Source organism: Papio anubis, chromosome 6, assembly GCF_008728515.1.
Source record: "Papio anubis isolate 15944 chromosome 6, Panubis1.0, whole genome shotgun sequence".
NCBI lineage: Eukaryota > Metazoa > Chordata > Mammalia > Primates > Cercopithecidae > Papio > Papio anubis.
In genome coordinates this window covers 46517474-46537910 of record NC_044981.1, presented here as the reverse complement: position 1 = coordinate 46537910, position 20437 = coordinate 46517474, and the positions used below count along the sequence as shown (strand labels likewise).

The following is a 20437-nucleotide window of genomic DNA, read 5'->3' as shown; positions in this document are numbered from 1 at the left end:
AAGCTCATCAACAACAAGGAAAGCCTGAGAAACTGTCATAGTCAAAAGTGTCTTAAAGAGACAAGACATTGAAAAGCAATGTGGTATCCAGGATAGGATCCTGGAACAGAAAAATAACATAAGGTAAAAAGCAAAGAAAACTAAATAAACTATGAACTCATAATAACAATGTATTAATATTGGTTCATTAATTTTAAAAATTTACCAAATTAATGTAAGATAGTAATAATAGGGGAAACCGAGTGTAGGTTTTAAGGAAATTTTCTATACTATCTGCCAATTTTCTTTCATCTAAAGCTATTCTAAAATTAACAAATGCATTATTTTATAAATTTACCCACAATCCCATCATCTAGCAATAAACAGAAACATTCTAATGCATCCTTCATCTTTTTTCTATGTTTTTTATTTTGCAAAATGGTTTCATATTGTACATAATTCTTCAGTTAACATTCAGTGAATGTATTTTCATGCCATCATAATTCTACAGCATGATTTATATTTATGTCAGAGTGGTTCATCTCAGATATATACCATACATTATTTAGTCAATTATACGTTGATATCTTTATTCTTCCCTAATTCTATTAAATTTATTGAAGAAGGAAGTGTAGGAAATGAAGAGAGTAAGAAAAAAGACAATAATACTGACGTATTTGTTTGTAGTGAAAAGAGAGTAGGCTGCCTGATGCTACCAAAGGAAATGCAGTGGGCTAAGAAGCAAGACAGCCAGAGACCAGTCTCAGCTTTACAGAGAACTCTGAGAGTGGCCTTGAAGTCACTTAATCTCTGCCATTTCTAGTGTCCTTCTTTATAAAATGGACTTGATAAGTTATGCAACAATGTCCATTTCTAAAATCTATTACTGCATATTTTGCATAAAGGCTATTAAAAATTTTAATGTAGAGGGTATAACCAAGTATATTTAATGTAATAAAGAAGGTATAGAAAACGGATGATAGATACATTTCCTCTCTGCTGTACAGCCCAAAATTTCCCATCATGTGGCACTAATGGAATACATTATATAAAGTGATATAAAGATCTGACAGTTGGATGCAAAAGTGACTCCACTGAAGGAGAGGAAAGACGAGTCTATGAATGCGGCAAAGAGATTGAGTTTGACTGAACACAAGAAAAGGCAGTCTAACAATAGAATGGGCTTCCTAGAAAAGTTTTTGAATTCGGGAATGTTGTAACATGGGCCAGATGGAGAACTACCAGAGATAATATAGAAGCTATCCCTGCACTCAGTAGAAATTCAAACAGAATGGCCGCCAAGGTCACTTTCAATTTAGAAACGGTGGAATTTTTATTTAATCTTATATATGACACCTTCTTTTAGACACTTGTCCTTAAGCATTGCTGCTGTTTCTGAGCTCTCTGCTGTGTCATTGGTCTCTTAACTGAAGAATCAATTCCAGTAGAAAAAAATAAAAGGTATCTATTATGACAAGGAGTCCTTTAGCTTGTTTATATGCATAGATGGGTCCCTTTCTACGTATCTTATGAAGAATGGGCACTTTCACTGTTGTTAAGAAAGTGTGCACAAAACATCTCTTGAAACTCAATCTTTTCTATGAAGTCATTCCAAAAAGAACAGAAACTTTGGAAAGCAAATCTCCAGTTCACAATCGCACTTTAGAGTTTGCCCTAAAAATTTCTTCATATCCTTTCCAGAACATGAACTTCCAAAAACCCCAATACGTTACACACACACACACACACACACACACACACACACACACTTATTAATATTAAAGTTTTTGAAGTTGATCTGATCTGAAGCTGAGAACTCATCTTCACACTTTTGGATGCTGAAGGAGGAATTGTATCTGGTGGGGGTTTTCTTTCTTATACGGTGAAGGACATTCACTGTTTTCTACAAGTGACTCCAATAGGTTTCCCTCTACCCAGCCAACTCTCTTTTATTCAGGCAAAACTACCTGGTGTGTGTCTGGAAGTGTCTGTTTCTGGAATTCCACTCACAGGTAGACAATGAGCCTAAACTGACTTGAAACAGTCCTCATAGGTGAGGGGTGGAAGGAGACACAGGGAAAAGGGGACTGAAATCAGCTTTAGGAACTTTCTATCCTTTAATCTCAAGAATACAGAAAGTGAATGTAACATGTTATGAGAAAACCTCATATTGCCTATAGATCTTCACTTTCAACACACACATATGCACACGCACACGTACATCCCAAGACACAGGCTACTGCTATTGGCAAATGCCTCCTCTCCAGCCAACAGAGGAAGGAAGCGATCCAGACAGTCCCAACGCACCAGGGATAGATGGGGTCTCCGCAGCCCTCAGCTGCAGCGGACTGGTCTGTGGAATCACAGCGAGGAAGGTGTTGCGAGGAAATCCCTTGCATGCTGCGTGGTGTGTTAAAAATGCAGCATCATCCTCTCTGCTCCTTTTCCTCGCTGAAAAGCGGAATTCGAGGGCACAGGGAAACTGGAGGGGCGAGAAGGTTGCCTCCTGGAGCCCTGGAGCTCTCTCCCTCCACGCCCCACTCCTTGGGCTCTAATTGCCCCTGCTCCAATGGGCCAGCAGCACCTTCACCATTTATTTCCTCTTCCATTCACTCCAGCGGGGAGAGGAGAGGCAACACAAAACTCTAAAAATAACTGTCAGCATCTTAAAAAAAGAAAAAAGCTTATCTGCCCCCCCCCCCCCCCCCACCCGCCCCCCCCCCTCCCCCCCCCTCCCCCCCCCCAGGCCCCCCCTTATGGGGCACATGTCTGCTTCTTACAACACCGAGGCACATGGTTCCAGTTAGGCACCGAACCCCACCAGGAGAGAGAGGAAATCCACATCTGTGGGACGCTCCACACGGAACCACCTCCAGCGAGGGAAGCCAGGGGACTGCAGCACCGAGATGAAGGGCTAGACCCAGGGAACGCTGCTCATGCGGTGAGAGCCAGCGCGGGAGGCGGCGAGGGCGCGGGGAGGCCGGGGAGGGGGTGGGCCCGGCGGCGCCCCCGCAGCGCCCGCCGCCCGCCCCCACGCGCGCTGTCGATATTTGCCCGCCTTGCTGCAACTTGCTGCAGTGTTTGAAAGAGTAGTAGGAGCGCATGGAGGTGGGGCCGGGGAAAGACCAGGCTGAGTGGTTGTGGGGTGAGCGCGAAGTGGGTGGGGAGGCGGCGGCGGAGGGGAGGGGGGACTGGCCCCAGGGGGTGGGATGGGGGAGAGCGGGGTAGCCCGGCGCTTACACATGTCACATGTGCTTTTTAAGACGGCCGGGAGCGCCTGCGAGCTGGATCTGGTGGAGGATGCTGCGGCAGGTGCTTCGCAGAGGGCTCCAGTCGTTCTGCCACAGGCTGGGTTTGTGCGTGAGCCGGCACCCGGTCTTTTTCCTCACCGTGCCCGCAGTCCTGACCATCACCTTCGGCCTCAGCGCGCTCAACCGCTTCCAGCCCGAGGGCGACCTGGAGCGCCTGGTCGCTCCCAGCCACAGCCTGGCCAAGATCGAGCGCAGCCTGGCCAGCAGCCTTTTCCCCCTGGACCAGTCCAAAAGCCAGCTCTATTCGGACTTACACACCCCTGGGAGGTATGGCAGGGTGATCCTCCTCTCCCCACCCGGGGACAATATTTTGCTCCAGGCTGAGGGGATCCTGCAGACCCACCGAGCCGTGCTGGAAATGAAGGTGAACCACAAGGGCTATAATTATACTTTTTCCCATCTGTGTGTGTTGAGAAATCAGGATAAGAAATGCGTGCTGGATGATATTATTTCAGTGCTAGAGGATCTCAGGCAGGCTGCCGTCTCCAATAAGACAACAGCCAGGGTGCAAGTGAGGTATCCCAACACTAAATTAAAGGTATGCTCTTTCTGCATGCTTCTGCCAATTAAAGAGGCAGCACTTCATTTCTTGCCCTAAACAAGCAAAGAAAATGCAGAGGTCTCATCCTTAAGACTCAGAAGCTAATGCTTCTTTCATTTCTGGGGGGGAAAGATGGGCAACTGAGTGAAGAAAACAGGCAATGAATGGTATGACTAGATATTAAGAAATTCAAGGCCAAACAAAACAAATGCCAAAAAAGAAAAAAAAAAAAAGAAAAATTAAAAAAAAAAAAAAAGTTGTTTCTGAGACCCTGCAATTACATCTTTGTTCAGGGTTAATAAATCAGTGAATGGAAGGGGGAGGGGGAATCCTGAACAATTTGTGGGATTTCTTTTCATTATGGGGCTCAATGTATTTCTTATTACTGATTACACATCCACCTGGTGTCATATCCACCTATTTACATCTTCAGCCTGGCTTGATTGTTAACGTGTGGGGAGTTTGTGTTTTGGTGCCGTGTGATCGTGTGTCTGAAAGCAGTGAGTTATGAATGTAGTAGGGATTCCAGGAATGATGTGTAGTGTGTTTGCATAGCAAACGAAGCAGGAATTTTCTGTGTGTAAAAATAGGAATATGCACCTAACTGATGCACTAGTTAACTGAGTCCAGTGATCTTCCTTTCCCATAAAAAATTCCAAATGAGAGCAAGATTATTACAACGGTTTAATAACAAAAGGAAAGAAAAAAATCACAGTCAGCAAAATTTACAAAGAACGGTCATGTCAGCATTAAATATATTGTGCTGTTTAGATTCTCAATTTAAATTTTGTCACTCAAATGAGATTTCTAAACTAATTCTACACTGTCAAGATTGAGCTGCTGCAGGCAATGAGGCATGCAGTCTCCAGGTGACTGAAGTTTCAGGGACAAATGTGACTTCCAAAAGAGTCACTGCACCATTTGTCTGCTTGACCCTGTGCATGCCCAGAAGCTGCACAGCCAAGAACTCCTAAGACAGGTGTTTCCCAAGAAGAATAATTTTTTTTAATGTATGTGAGGATATGTGTGTGCATCTGTGGGGATAGTGGAATAAAAGGGACCCCAGTTTCAATAAATGAATGGCCTAATAATCACTAATTTGATATAGTCAGCATCTATACATAATAAAAATAACTTTTTCAGGAGTTTTGAGAGAAAAACATCTTTTTCCTAAATTGATGTAGAATTTAATGCACTTAGAAACTAGAAATTCCTCAGGAAACCTTATAACCTGCTTTTTTTTTTTTTTTTTTTTTTTTTTTTTTTTAATTAACATGGTGTCCTCATTTAAATGGATCCAGAGGCTGACAAGGGTTTCAGCTTTACAAAGCTGAGCAACCCCTTGATGTTTAGTGAAACGAAACAGATGATTTGCCAGCTTTAAATCTAGGTTAGGGTTTGCCTGCTTCAAACTTACTGATGGGAGCATGATGGATGTGTGGTTAGGCAGCATGCTTTTCATTTCCCGAATCCTTTGCCATCAACATTATTGCTTGCTAAAGAAAAGGATGTGGTGGAGAGGTAATCTTCCTAACCTATACTCTTTTAATTGAGTTCTTTCCTATACCAAACACCTGGAGTAAAGAAAGATTTGAAACTTTGTCATATTTAGGCTTCAGTTTGCTTTTCCTATGGAGTCAACTTTGCAGTTCATTAGTATGCATTATTGGTTGGGTGCTCTAGTGCTTGTATTCAGCAGTATCCTCCAGGTGTAAAATTTTTGTTCAATCAGCCACTGAGGAAATGTTGTTTATCTGGTAATATCATTATGCTATTTACAGTATAAAGTCCCTGAGGTATTCAATTTACTCATTTAATAATCATTGGTTATGCTCTTATGATTTACTAAATGCTCTTCTAAGCACGTGAGACAGAGTTTGGGGCAAGAAAAGCGAAGTTCTCACTCTTGTGAGTCTTAACAGTAGCAGTCTGGGTGACAGAGGGAGACCCTGTCTCAAAAAAAAAAAAAAAAAAAAAAAAAAAAAAAAAAAAAACAGTAGATGTCAGTGTCCTCACCCAGAGTAACCTGCAAGCAGGAACTCTGCAATCTTTGAGTGCACCATTGATCTAACACCATGCTAGGCCTATAACAGGTGCTCCATGGAAACTTTATGCTATTTGGTGGTTAATATATATCTTAGTAGGAGTCAGAGGGTAATCACAAAAGAAGGGAATCATTAATTACAAATGTTAATATCATAATAGCATAAAAAGAACAGAAGTATTACACATTAGCTAAAGTTCTTATTCTGCAATATTCTAGTATCTATCAATGTTTCCTCAAATGTCTTGTCTTAACTCTCTCTGCATGGCATCAGTGGGAGTCTTTCAACTATGCTTGGGTAAATTGGGCTTTTGAGGTCTTCTGAGAGCAATGGGCCCTCTCAAGTGTTCAGACACAATCTCACACAATACAAAATGTAATATTTAAAATATAATATTAAGAGTACCATGGATGCCTAGAATCTTGTCAAAGGCTCTCCAGGGGCTCCCAGGATCAGGACTCCCTGGCAGAGAGCAAAATGACATGACCTTTTGTCACATGTTATTTAAAAATGATTTTGGTTCCTGTGTTTCAAGGGCTCTCAAAATATGCTTCTATGATGCTGATACATACTAAAGTGTGAGAACTCCTGGTGTACAAGATTTGAGGAAAATTTTTATATGTATATTTTTTAGCCTTCAAATTCATTTTGCTTTCTGCTGTTCTACTGGGTCACCACTCTTCCTAACTCTAACCAATATGAAAAATTGTAGTACCAGAAAATGCTATTGGTAGGCAGAAAATTAGGAAATTGCAGAATAAATAGTGGTGGCTGCATAACATGACTATGAATTGGCAATTACTTGACATTAAAGAAGCAGGTCAGTGCTTAGGGACAGGCTGAAGATGTGTAAACACTGATTGACTGACAGAAGTGGTCAGAAACCTTTGTTATGACAACAGAAGGTCATCTTCCAAATATTATGAAGACATCCAGAGAGTCCTGGACACAGAGAGGTTTAGAACTTCTGATAAACATGATTATGTTGACAAGGTGATCCAGACAAGCAGGGCACAGAAAGGTGCCTTCTGTGGAATTCCAAACAGAGGCTTAGATAAAGCTGGTATGAAAAAAGCAGCCATTGACTTAGAATACCACAGAAGAAATGGTACATATACACAATTTCAAAAGCTGTGTAGAAAAGATGCCAAAATCTAAAATCCCTACATCTATATGACATGACCTCTGCAATTATTCCCTTCATTATAATCTTTCTTTTATATTCCTCACTAGGCACACGAATCATATCATACATCGTTTCTGTACTATTCACTTTCCCAACCCCAACCTAATCTAGTTCTATGTAGATAGTATTCATGACAAATAGTCATTGATTAATTTATTGATTAATTTGTACACTTATACTGCTATATCACAAAATTATCATCACTTTTTATACTTTTGTGGCTTGCTTTTATTTTAAAGGTATTCTTTGCATTCTCCAACTGTCTTTAAAGTGCTTTTGACCCAAATATTTAGGGGTTTTTTTTTTTCACCTATTAAAATATACACATCATACTATTGTATACGGTAATGGAAATGGGCAGACTGAATTTTTAAGTAAAATACTTATTATATTGTTGAAGTCTACCTCTTGATTTAAGTGAGATAGGCATTCAGAATTTTTAAGCAAAGACCATTCTGGACTCTAAGAAATGTTTTCATTAGTGTTCAAGGAGGTCGGGTGCTTACAGGTAATATTTCCCTGTTTTTAGGTAGGCCATCATAACCTCACTTTTCCACCTGGCTAGTTTCATGAAAGCAACAAATCTCATATGTCCCCAGTTATTTATTTTAGCTGCAGTAAAGACATAAGTAAATATTTAAGCAGACAAATGTCTTTGGATATGGGTTTGATTCCAAGTCTAGATCCCAACATCCTGGCCAACAGTGAGAGAGAAATAAAGCAAATCTATTTCCCTGAATCCTGCCATTCCCATTATATTCCATTAATAACCACACCTCTGAACAGATGTTAAAGTTAAGTCAGTATGTACTTCAATGTACCACATTTGAAATAAGAGCAAAGATAGACTTTCCTGCTCCTTAACAGAAGACAATGTTTCTTTGGGTACATTTCGGGTGCATGCTCCAGGTTTGGAAGATGTTGCCATTAATTATTTAGCTCCAATATCAATGGAACAGTAACTTAAGCCAACATGAAAAGTGAGAACCAGCAATACTTAGGGAAATTTTCAAGCAAAGTTATGCTATGGACTTCTTTCTCTAATTCTAAAACCATATAAGTTATACATGTCAGGATCTTCTCTGATATTTTGATTTAAGCTTACCTTTCTGACTGAGTAAAACATCACTACCTTACTGAATCTTCAGTTTGTATCCTACATGGTGCTAGGTGTTTTAAACACACATGCTGTTTAATTTTTAAAAGTTTTTAAGTCAGGGGGATTATTTCTATTCCCATTTTATAAGAAAGAAAACTGAAGACCAGGAGGTTAAGTGACTTCCTTAAAGTCCCCAGGCTAGTACTTGCTAGAGCTTGGATTTAAATCTAGGTCTGTCTGGTACTGAAGCTCATATTCTTAACCACAATACTATATTAGATCCCACAACATCCTCCATCATTCTCTGTAATGACAACCCTTTATACTAAGAAAGAAGTAGGGCTCTAACTCCTGTCATCTGAAATCCATGATAAAATACCACTACTAATGTTTCACACTATCTCCCTTACTTGCTCAGAGTGACTGGCTCATAGGAAGGTGACAGAGTGAAGCTTCCAGTTTGGGCAAATTCTTACTGTCCCCTTACTGTGGAGAGTTTGGCAAATTCTTCACTGGCACATGATTTCACCTTTAATATCATTTCCTATCAAGTCAGAACAAACCAAGGTAAGGTAAAAATCAGCTAAAAGTAGATTCCTGTAACCTAGCCCAAAGTTTTGAGCCAGTGGCTTATGTGCCAAAGAAGCTTGAGTACTCCTGGCTTCAAATGGCCTGAAAAAGTAAAATTGATGGGTTAGCACAATATGCTCTACATTAAGAAATATTCAGGAGACCTGGGTTCTATGAGACCCAGGTTTCTGTACTGGTTAGAACTCTGCGTTCTAACCTCAGTTCTTTAAGGATCAATTGTGTGACATTTGGCAAGTCTCATCACTGACGTAGGTGTCAGCTTCTTTCTCTGTGAAGTGATAGAGTTAGGCCAGGGATTGTCAGGATTCTTGTCAGCCAATCAAATTCTATGATTCTTAGGTACCATTCTACCATAGAGTAGATAATTATCATTATAGTGGATTTGGGGGTATATTCTAGTATGTTTTTCTTCTGGAGTTAAGTAGATGTGCTTGCTTCCAGTTGAATGATGCTACTGAAAGACTTTTTTCATAGCACCCAAATGAATTATTGTACATATTTTTCCTGGCCATCCTATTGGGATAAGTTATTTTATTAAATTTCTCTGAACACCCAAAGTGGGCTAAAGAAGTGCTTGGCACTGTGGTCTAGCTTCTCCTCCTTGGTTTCATCAAGGCCTTAAAACCAGATTTAAATCTGGTTTTAAATGTTTCATAAGTACTTTTTTAAGCTTCCTTTTATTTTCCTAAGTCAAGGATTAAGAGAGGGTTTAAAAAAAAAAACGGGACAGAAAAGGATTATCTCCATTCTTCTTCCCATTTCCTTATCTTCAGCTTATCTGATGATAATTTCCTTTAGTGGTTCAGGACCACTAAGGACTTGGGGTGTCGGTGGAGAGTAGAAATCAAAGAGACATACACATCATGATGGAGGTGTATAAGGAGACCAAGATTATCCCCACCCCGCCAAAAATACCATACTTATTTCCCTGTCCTGACACCATAAGCAATAATGCACCCTAACCATTTTTATTTTCTTAATTTTTTCTACTTTAAATAATTCTATATTGTAATTGAAGCAATATTTATGTTTCATTTTTCAAAATATATTGTGTATGGACAATATTTTGCATTTTAACCCATTAGCGATTACACCGTGATTTGACCACATTGCTTTTAAATCTGTTCTAGAATTGACCAACTTTTGCCCAGACCTGTTTCAGATACATCCAGACATATGCTCAATATAAATATTTTTAAAGAATAAATCTGAAATTTCCAACCGCCTAGATTTGCCCAAGACACATTTGATTGGACAGCAGATCTATTTCTTCCCTAACTTAGCTAAACAAATCACTCAAGTCTCCTCCCCAGGGTGGAATCATGGAATGACTCATTTCTCTAGAGTGTTTCTGCCAGTGTGCTGGTGGACAAGGGTACATTTATAACAGCTCTGGCATGCGGAAATATTTAGGCAATGGTTCTGACTTAAAAGCATGCCAAATTGCATTGTAAGCCACAAAATTAATTTCAGTTTGTTTTCTAAGACCAAAGTGTTTTGTATAGACCAGCAGCATGAGCACCAACTGGGAACTTCTTTGAAATTAAAACTCCCCAGGTCTTACAAAAGACCTACTTATCAGAATCTACATTTCAACAAGCTCCCCGGGTGATTAATATGCCCCTTTGGGTTAGAGATTCTCAGATCTAAAACTCAAGGTTGACCTTAGCACTCCTAATTCATGATGTGATTTGGAAGACTCATATACTGTTGAGACTGAATATACCATAAGAAAATATGGTAATTGAGCCTCTCAACATATCATTTATCATGGTGTTATCTTGGAAACACCAAAGAGATATCTGGAGAATTATCAAGAGGCTGTTCTACATTGAAAAACCCTCATCCCTATCACCTACAGTTGAGCCTGTCACCTGGTTAAGCTTTAAGCTGATTACAGTCGTTCGATATTTTCTAAAACGGTTGAAATTAAATCTAACCATCTCTTTAAGAAAAAAAAAATCAACAGCATTTTTCTCAAGTCCCTTTGCTATTATTTCACAGTAGTGGCAGCATTAAACCCTAGTTACTCCAATTATGTTAATATTATGTGAGAACACAATATATAGGCACTATACATGGGAGTAAAAGTATTTGGAGGAAAATGAAACACAAAATTACAGAAGAATGTACCTTTAAAATGGCATTGTAATTTATGCTTTTTTCAGACAGGATTATTATGGAAGAGCCTCTCACTGAAATCAAGGCTCATTTTCTGTCATTGAGATGAATTCAGGGCCTCTGAAAGGTGCCTGATGAACAGCATTCAAAAATGAATGGGTTGTGTTTAGTTACAGGATTTGTGTTGGAACAGTCAATGTTTATCTTCTGGAGCTCCCCTCCCAACATGCAGAGGACTCACCTGGGATCTTCTAACTTTGCCGTTTCAAAGGCTGAAGGCAGGTCAGGCACGGTGGCTCATGCCTGCAATCCCAACACCTTGGGAGGCTGAGGTGGGCAGATCGTTTGAGTCCAGGAGTTCAAGACCAGCCTGGGCAGCATGGCAAAATCCCATCTCTATGGAAAAAATACAGAAATTAGCCAGGTGTGGAGGTACACACCTGTGGTCACAGCTACTTGAGAGACAGAGGTAGGAGGATGCCTTCAGCCTGGCAGGCTGAGGTTGCAGTGAGCCAAGATTGCCTCACTGTACAGCCTGGGCAAAAGAAGGAAACCCTGTCTCAAAACAAAACAAAAAGACTGAAGATAGAGCATAAGTTCTGGGTTCTAGAAAGCCAAAAAGGTATGTAAAGGGCTCTCATAGCTTCAGAAGGTTCTGAAAGATCAGGTGTTCGTGACAGATGGAGGTTTGATTGGATGTTGAGGGTTCACCCTCAAAGTTTACTCTTCCCTTTAAATTTGAGCTACATTCTCTTACCTCAGTAGGTCTTTTAATGACATGGAGAGTGAGAATGTTCAGTTCTGATTGTCAGTGCAGGTCTTACTAATGTGGGCAAGACAGACATCGTGTGGGTAAGATTCAAAAGCCATTCACATACACATTCATTTAGGTAACTATTGAGTCCGCTAAGTCTCAGGCAATGTGTTGGCCACTAGAGATTCAGTGAGAAACAAAACAGATGCGGTCCTTGCCCTCTGGGGGCTTGAGTCTTGTTAAAGAAAACATACACACACAGAATCACACAGATAAATTCATAATTACAAATTATCATGGATGAAAAATACACGATGCTGTGAGAATAGAATACCAAGTTTGGGGGTAAAAAACCAGTTTTCTTGAGAAAGTGACTGTGAGCGGAGATCTGATAGGTGAGAGGGAGTTAACACACAGGGGTGAGTTAAGGGTAGAGACAGGAAAGAATATGATGGAGAGGACACGGTGCCCTAGAAGCACTGAAGGAAAGACACTGTGGATATAGGTTAAAGAGTGATGGTGGTGAGTGCTGAGGGTCATGTAATGAACTTCTTGAGAATCAGCATAGGTAGCATCATTTAGGTCAGGATTTGTGCATCCAGATTGTGTTACATCTCAGCTCTACCCCCATTAACTCTATGACTTCAGATACTTTTTGATTGTTTGTTTATTTGTTTGTTTGAGACAGTCTCACTCTGTCGCCCAGGCTGGAGTCCAGTGGCGCAATCTCGGCTCACTGAAACCTCTGCCTCCCGGGTTCAAGCGATTCTCCTGCCTCAGCCTCCCAAGTAGCTGAGACTACAGGCACCCACCACCAAGCCCAGCTAATTTTTGCATTTTTAGTAGAGATGGGGTTTCAGCATGTTGCCCAGGATGGCCTCTATCTCTTGACTTTGTGATCTGCCCACTTCGGCCTCCCAAAGTGCTGGGATTACAGGCATGAGCCACTGCACCCTGCCCATTTTTTAACTTCTTTGTAACACTTCCCTCATAGTAGCCCTTACCTCACAGTACTGAATGTATTAAATCAACTCATAATACCTTAGGCAGTGCTTCTCATACTCTAATAATCATCTAAGAATCTTATTAAAAATGCAGATTCTTCTTCAGTAGGTCTGGAGTGGGGTGAGAGTCTGCATTTCAAGCAAGCTCCCGAGTGACACTGATGGCGCTGGTACATGATCCACACTCTGAGTAGGAAGATTATAAGGTGCTTAGAACAGCACCTGGTTCATTATACATTCTTAACAAATACTAGTGCGTTAAGTTATTGAGCATTGACCTTCTGCCCTTATCGGGAAGACATGGAATTACCTTCTTTTGAATTCATGATTAGATTTAAAAATCATTTTTGTTTCAACCCTCAAGGCTGAAAATCTTTCCTATTTTTGGTAGTCCTCATTAATTCCTTAGTAAGTGTAATAAGATGAACATAGACCCTTCTGCCTTTTGCACTGAAGAACTGGAGCTGCCTGCAGGTCATCATTCGGAATGTGACCTCTCCTTGCTAAGGACAGTAAAAAGTAGCAAAGGAAGATCTCTTCGACCCTTATCTCAGTGTGCACTGGGTCCGAAAGTATTTTCAAGGTTGAATTTTTATGATATTCTCAATAGAGCTAGACTTGACCACTCTCTTCCCTCTTGGTTTTGTGATGTTATGGTTCTTCTATTCCTCTGATGGTTCTCTACCATTTACTGGCTCACTTTCTTTTCTATTCCCATAGGCATATTTTTTAATAAAATATTTTTTCTCAGAATCCATTCTCTTAATATTCTCATTCAAGCCAAGCATCTGCTATTTGCTTCCATGTCTGTAACTCTTTCAGTGGCATCTCTATGTTGCCATTAACTCAGACTCAGTGTCTCAGTCATCTATGATTAAGTTTTCCCCACTCAGTCAAAACATATAAACAGTAATATCTAATAATCATTCTACAGCAGTAGTTCTCAAAGTGTAGTCCTTGGACCAGCAGCATTGACATCACCTGGGAACTTGTTAGAATTGCAGATTCTCAGACCTAATTCGAGATCTGCTGGAACACTGGGGGTAGCACACACCAAGTGCTACAGGTGACTCTGATTCCAGTTAAAGTGTGCTCAGTCTTGGCTGAGTGTAGAAATCATTAGTGGAGCTTTAAAAATACTGATTTCATGGATCCCATCTAGAGAAATTCAGATTTAATTAACCTTGGGATGACCCAGGCACTGTGACTTTTAAAACAGATTACCAATGCTCAGAACCAAAGTCTCTTTTTCAAACGTATTTTCATTTTCATTCTTGACTGTCTCTACCTGAGGCCTTTATTGTCATTTGTCTATTTTATTTAAGTGACAATCTAATCTTTCTCACTATAATTTATCATGCTTAAACCTAGTCTATTTACAAGATCATATGAATCTCTTGATTATTCTCTTCCTTAACCAACTCTTACAAGCACGTCCCATTTCGGGAAGAAAAACTACAAACTCCTGACCACTGAGAACTTCCCTTAGCTCAGCCTCCAAATTCCCTTGTAGTTTCAGTTATCGTTACATCAAATGCTGCAACAAACAAAAACAATCACATCCTGAACTTTCCTAGTTTCTTATCATTATTCATACTGTTCCTTTTGCTTGGAATTTGTTGCACAGTCAAAATCATACATGTATCTTAAAAGCTGAGGCCTTAAAGCCACTTTTTCCATGGAGCTTCTCTAAGTACTTCCAGAAGTAGAAAGCATTTTCATGTACTTGAGGTAGGTAGTTCCCTTAGTCTCCATCTAACTTGTGTTATAAATATACAGTGAGTCTCTACTAAAGTATAAGTGTATGTGCCTAATGAACTAATAGGACATTTAGTTTTCTCTGCATAAATTAATTTGCCTGGGAGGATATAACCAGCAAGAAGGTCTGCAGGGCAAGTCCTTGAAGGAAGCTGTAAAGGAATCAAATCAAAGCCCATTCCAGTCAGTCTGATATCCTATGATTTGTCCAAGCCCTGCCTACAGAAAGATATTGAAAGCCATTTTCATGAATGGTCCTGAGATACATGAGGCATGAGCAACAGCTTTGGGCTCAGAAAAAAAAAAAAAAAAAAAAAGACCACCAGAAGAGGGAGGGAGAGACTTTCTACCCACCTGTACACAGCATCCATGTGGCTTCAGCTAAGGAAAGGTTGCAGAGAGCATAACATGGCTTGGGCACCTGATGGGTTGCCAAATATAGCAAGTAAAAATACAGGACACCCAGTTAAATTTAAATTTCAGAGTTTGTTTTAAAGAATAACATTTTGGTATAAGTATGTAATAAATATTGCATTCTTTACTTATCTGAAATTCAGATTTAACTGGGTGTGCTATATTTGATCTGACAAATATGGCACCATGAGAGTTTGCAGAATCACATCTGGAGACTTCAGCACAGACTTCGGCGTCACATGGTCACCAGCACTTGCAGTTCTAACTCACAGCAGTGACGATCAGCCAGAAGGTTAAAGAGGAAGACCATGAAAGTTCTAGTGGATACTGCTGAAGCATATTCTATATTCTAAGGACCCCTAGAAATGCATAGGTGAAGGTTTGCAGGGGTCAGAGCTCCCATCATATTCAATAGGGATGCCAGCAAGTTAAATTTAAGTTACTCTTAATATGACCTCTTTTGTATACTCTGGCCTTGAGAAACCCAAGTTACATTTATTGTTTTAATATATCCAAGAAACTACACTCAATTAAGATTTCACTGAATCCAAATGCCTTTTGTTTTATATTTAACTATGAGAAGATAGAAACTATTTATACATCAGAAAAATTTGATTACTGAAAATAAGTGACAGGCACATATTAGTGAAAAGTTACAGACTGAAAATATTAACAGGCTAAAACCTGACCCCCTAGACAGTATAGTTACCCTTTCTATGTATGAAAAATTTCATTAAAAACAAAAGTGAAGCATGCTGTTAACATTTGTACTACAGCACTAATAAGTATACGTGTTATTTAGAGCCCTTCTTATTTTCCTTCAAAATGATGAAGCTTTTGAAAGTAGCCTTTTACAAAGCCTTTGAAGATAGGTATTGTATCTCATTTACGTTTATAGCCTTCTCCACATAATTTAAAAACAGTTTTGCATATAAGAAAGCCTTCAGTAAATGACGGATGAAATGAACTAAATGTAAATGTATTTGTTTAGGAAGGGAATTCTCATTTAGTGCTGATTCTGGTTGCCTGAATCTATTTAATTCAACATTTACCATACTTTTCCACTAAGAGTGGGAAACATTGGATACCATCCTAATATTCCATATGTGGATCTTGCATAGTACCCTTCCCTCATGGGAAAAGCCTAGCTTGTCATTTCTCCCTTCCCAGGAACTGAGTCTTTCTGTACGATTCAAAGTAGGGGACAATCTCTACAGGGCAAAGATCTGGGTAGGTGAGGCAGAGCTTGCATAATAGGGCATGAGGACAGGGAGAGTAGGGTGCCAGTAAGTGCCCCAGGAGACAGATACTAACCCTGAAAGAATGCCTCAGGGGAATGAGGGAAGCTCAGGGTTTGAACTAGTTTAATGACCCCATTTTATAGATAGAGCATACCTCTCTGAGGGAGTAGCACATAAAACTGATATTAGCAGCTTGGCTTTTATTTTCATTTCATTCTTTCAATCATTTTCACCTTGGGGATTGTTTTTAGGGAATTGGATTCTTTCTAGGTTGTGAGTCTTTAGACTATTTTATTAGCTAATCACATCTTATCAGAATATCTCTTCCAAAGCAATGTTCAAATTTATATTTTTAGAGTTAATTTCTCTTAAAAAGTGGTTTATAAACTGATGTTATCTTACTCACCTTCGTCTTGATTGAAAAATATTTTGGTAATTAATAACTAACTTGATAAGAACTTCTCACTCCCCATCTTTCTCTCTCAGTTCAATATCCTGTGAATTCATTGACTGGAAATTTATTTCCAATCTTTACCTATAAAATACACAGTTGTCATCATAGGGTGTGTGTCTTTTTTATCCTATTTATTTTTATTGTTTTATCATAAACTTATAAGCATCCATTGACAATCTGACCCACTTAGACTAAAACAACAAATGTTTTTACTGGGTAGATCCTGTTTCTTGATGGATTAATAGGGGAGCCAGTTATTGATCGAGTCTGTCTGTAAAAAAGTTTAAATAATGATGAAGTAATACATAAGAAACAGACAAATCTATGAATCAAATATCTCCATTTGCTTGCGTATGACTTTGGATGTGACACTTAACATCTTTGTCTCTCAGCTTTTCTGGGTTCAAAAAAATGGTATTGTTAGTATCCACCCTACAGATTTTCAAAAATTTTAGCACTTGGTAGTTTTTAAAACAAATTATAGCTAGTTTTTATTAATATAAACTCAGAATCATAACATCACTGGAAGATTAGGAAACCATGTGATAAATCACTTACCATCCCCACACTAATTCTATAAAAAAAAATTCCAGACTTTAACTATAAAATACACAGCTGTCATCATAGGGTGCATTTTTTATCCTATTTATTTTTATTGTTTTATCATAAGCATATTTATAATTATTTTACTGATTGCACAAAAGGTCATCAAGTAGTTGTGACATAATTTACTTAACCATTTATTGTTATCTTTAGAATACTTCTGGGGCAGTGTTTTGGCACTGAAATTTAAAATCCTTAATAGACATAAGGAAGAAAGTAAAACCTTCTGACTTGCTAATAGAAGCTGTAGGGAAAAATAATTCTTATATGATTTAGAATGTTGCTCTCATAAGTTTAAACTTATGAAACTTACGCTTTCATGTAAACTTAAGAAAGCAAAGTATAAATATAGGCCAACAAGTTCCAGCGGAGCAGTAGTCTCAAGAAAAACCTTGGATAGAAATTAGGAGGACCTGAGTTATTTATAGGCCAACGCCAACATGCTGTAAATTGCTTTGTTAAGGACCACATCCAAGATTAAGCTTCTAAGAATACCTTGTGGCTTATCCTATTACAAAGTAATTTTTACTCCTTTTCACTTGGTATAGTTCAATGATTCTTCGAAGAAACACTTCAGGAACTTTCCAATTATGTAATGCCTGGGGCCCCTCTTAAGATCAATGGAATCAAAATATCTGGGGAAGGAACCCGAGCATTGGCATTTTTCAAAATTCTTGAATGATTCCAGTGGATAGCCAAATTGAGAAATACTGAAGAATCTGAAACTGAAGAAAGATCCCCCTATCCTACCTAGCTCTTTTGCAGACAGGATGAGAGGATAAGGGAACACTATAAAATAGGACCCATGCTGCTTCCCCTGAAACCCAGCTTCAGGCCAAGTTTGGAGTCTCAAGGGAGAGAACATCTGCCCTGACACCAGGTACCACAGTACCATTTTCCTGCCAGGTAAGTTGCCTCTAAGGGAGCTCTGTAGCTAAATGGAACAACTTTACCCTTTCCTGTACTTCCCTAATCTATAAATATTGGCTAGACATATGGTGTCTTCATCAATTTGTTATGCTTCTAAGATGTCCCGGATTGCTTATCATTGGGAAAATATGTCCCTAGACACTTTCAAAGGCATACTCATTTAACACATTAATGCAACGAGATTCATTTTAAAAAGTAAATATGTAGACTCGTGGTAAATATTTGTTATGTTGATGACAGGGTCAAAAGTAATACATTTTCATAGCTTAATGAAGTAAAATGCTAAAACTTAATATAGACTTATGATTTTTATTAAATTGTTATTAGCTCTCTGATTTCCATCAAGATAAACTAAATTCCTACACATACTGAGATGGTCAGTGTTTGTGACTTTGCAACTAATTTATTAATATTATCTGTTGTTAATCTATACTTTTGATAAGCATATAGTAAGAGATAAGCATATGTCAAATTAATGAAAGACAAAGTGAATTACTCTTTGACTTTTTAACTATCACATTTTGAATATTAAAAGCATGATATTAAAGAATTTTAATCAGGCTTAGCTTAAACAAGACTTACTTGACATTCTTCAGCCGAATTGCGTGTTTTCTGTCTCTTCACCTGCGAACAAAATGTTATACCCTTATTCTAGATGTATTTACTAGTTCTAGCAAACGTGAGATCTCTAATTCATTCATATAAGGATCCTGGCTTTCCCAGTTCAGTGTGGCAAGTCAACTCATATTCAAACAGTACTAACATAATATCTAATTAAAGGAAAAGTATGTTCATTAAAGTGCAATGAATATTTAAAGTAGTTCCAGCTACACAGAAGCCATAATCATCCAAGTGCCCTTCTTGGGTCAGTAGAAAGCTTTTCCATTAGCAGACCAGTGGGTTCACAAATCATTTACTCCCTCTCTTATTATTTTTAAATGGCAATTATAAATCACTTAATACATAAGGTGAAAGGATGTTTCCTCAGTCAATATGAGTGATGTAGTATACACCACTGGTCACTAGTAACTGGAAATTTTACATTACAAAAGGAGAGCCAAACATTTGGTACCCCCTCATCACCTTTATATTAAATCTCTATCTTTGACAGAAAGGCAAAAGCACTTTACATAGTTGAATTCGCATCTGCCTTATATTTTGCAATGCCATATAAAATAGGGAATTAACTCCTCTTCTATTTACTGCTCTAACACATCTCTAAAGATTTTAACTTAAGCATCATATTTTGTGCATAGAGTTTCACAAGATGCATCTCCAAAAATTGTGGAGGGTTATCTCATCTACGCACTTCAGGAAGCTCTGTTGTATCTAAATTTCCTTACTAAGGATGACTTACTCACTATTTAATGTCTTTCCAGAAGAAATTTTGTTCTCATATCTATTTCAAACAAGTGATTGCTATTTGTTATTCTTCTAGCAAAGAAGAAGAACCTAAGTCATTGCTTTTTTTTTTTTCTTGAACTGTCCTTTACCTGTGACCTTGGAAATGATAATTATATTTTCTTAGCTTTCACCTCTCTGACAAAAAAACTCTCACACATAGATCTCATTATCAACCTCCCACCCTTTTTGTTTTTAGCTCCTGAAACATTAGACTTTTAAGTTCAAGAAATTGATGCATCTCCTAAGTGTTAAACACGTATGATGTGTTATTTATAAAGATATCCAGGTGTCTTCTCAACTTTCTCCTCCCTGTATTTGTCTTATTTCAATGAATACTTTTCTCAGTAGAGATGTATTCTATGCTTACATTGTTTCAGACACTGTGCCTGGCACTGGGGTTATAGAGATAAGTCACAGGCTTTCCTTTTCAGAAACGTACAATCTAGTCAGGAAAGAAGGCAGGTAAATAGGAAGTTAGCAACACAGTCGGGTAACTTGAATCTTAAAAGTTAGTCCAAAATGATCTAGAGTTCTAAATAATTCAGAATTGTTGTTACATCAGATTCAACCTCCTCAAGAGCTCTATAATTTTTTAAAAATGGGCTTTACCGGTTGGTGAAAATCTTTCAGAGCTGCTTATTTCAATTGGTAATAAATGTTTTCTTTTTCAAAATTTATTCATTAAAATTGAGGTCAATGGAGAGCTGCTGTCTGCAAGCAGGGAACTATTTTGCTATGATCAGTTACTCTGAAGGTTATGAAGTCAGCATAAAATCCCAATAATGCTATAGACTTAAAAATGAATACAAAGCAGGAAAATTTTATGGGTATGGACCAAGAAATATCAAGATGAAAAAACCTGAGGGTTATTAATCATCCACAGGACCTGGCCAGAAGATTGTTGGATAGTGGAACTTTCCATGACCCCAAAAATTATCTTCCCTTTGGTCTTTTTTCCCTAGTGTGTAAGAACTGTTAAGGTAACTGTGGGACTATTTAACA

The 20437-nt window shown here is 38.6% G+C and overlaps 1 protein-coding gene across 3 annotated transcripts in view; it reads left to right on the top strand.

Moving 5' to 3' along the window:
* The first annotated feature begins 2773 nt into the window (after positions 1–2773).
* The window catches only part of LOC101014738 (patched domain-containing protein 4), a 215974-nt gene continuing 198310 nt past the window's right edge, over positions 2774–20437 (top strand). Inside the window, exons 1-2 of one of the 3 annotated variants that reach the window (XM_009205333.4) lie at positions 2774–2920; positions 3243–3828. In XM_009205333.4, coding sequence (XP_009203597.1) covers positions 2916–2920; positions 3243–3828 — 591 coding nt within the window. In that variant the 5' untranslated portion in view covers positions 2774–2915. Of the gene's footprint in view, positions 2921–3228; positions 3829–20437 lie in introns of those variants that run through there. The other 2 variants (XM_003897704.5, XM_003897705.5) reach the window with 2 other exon arrangements.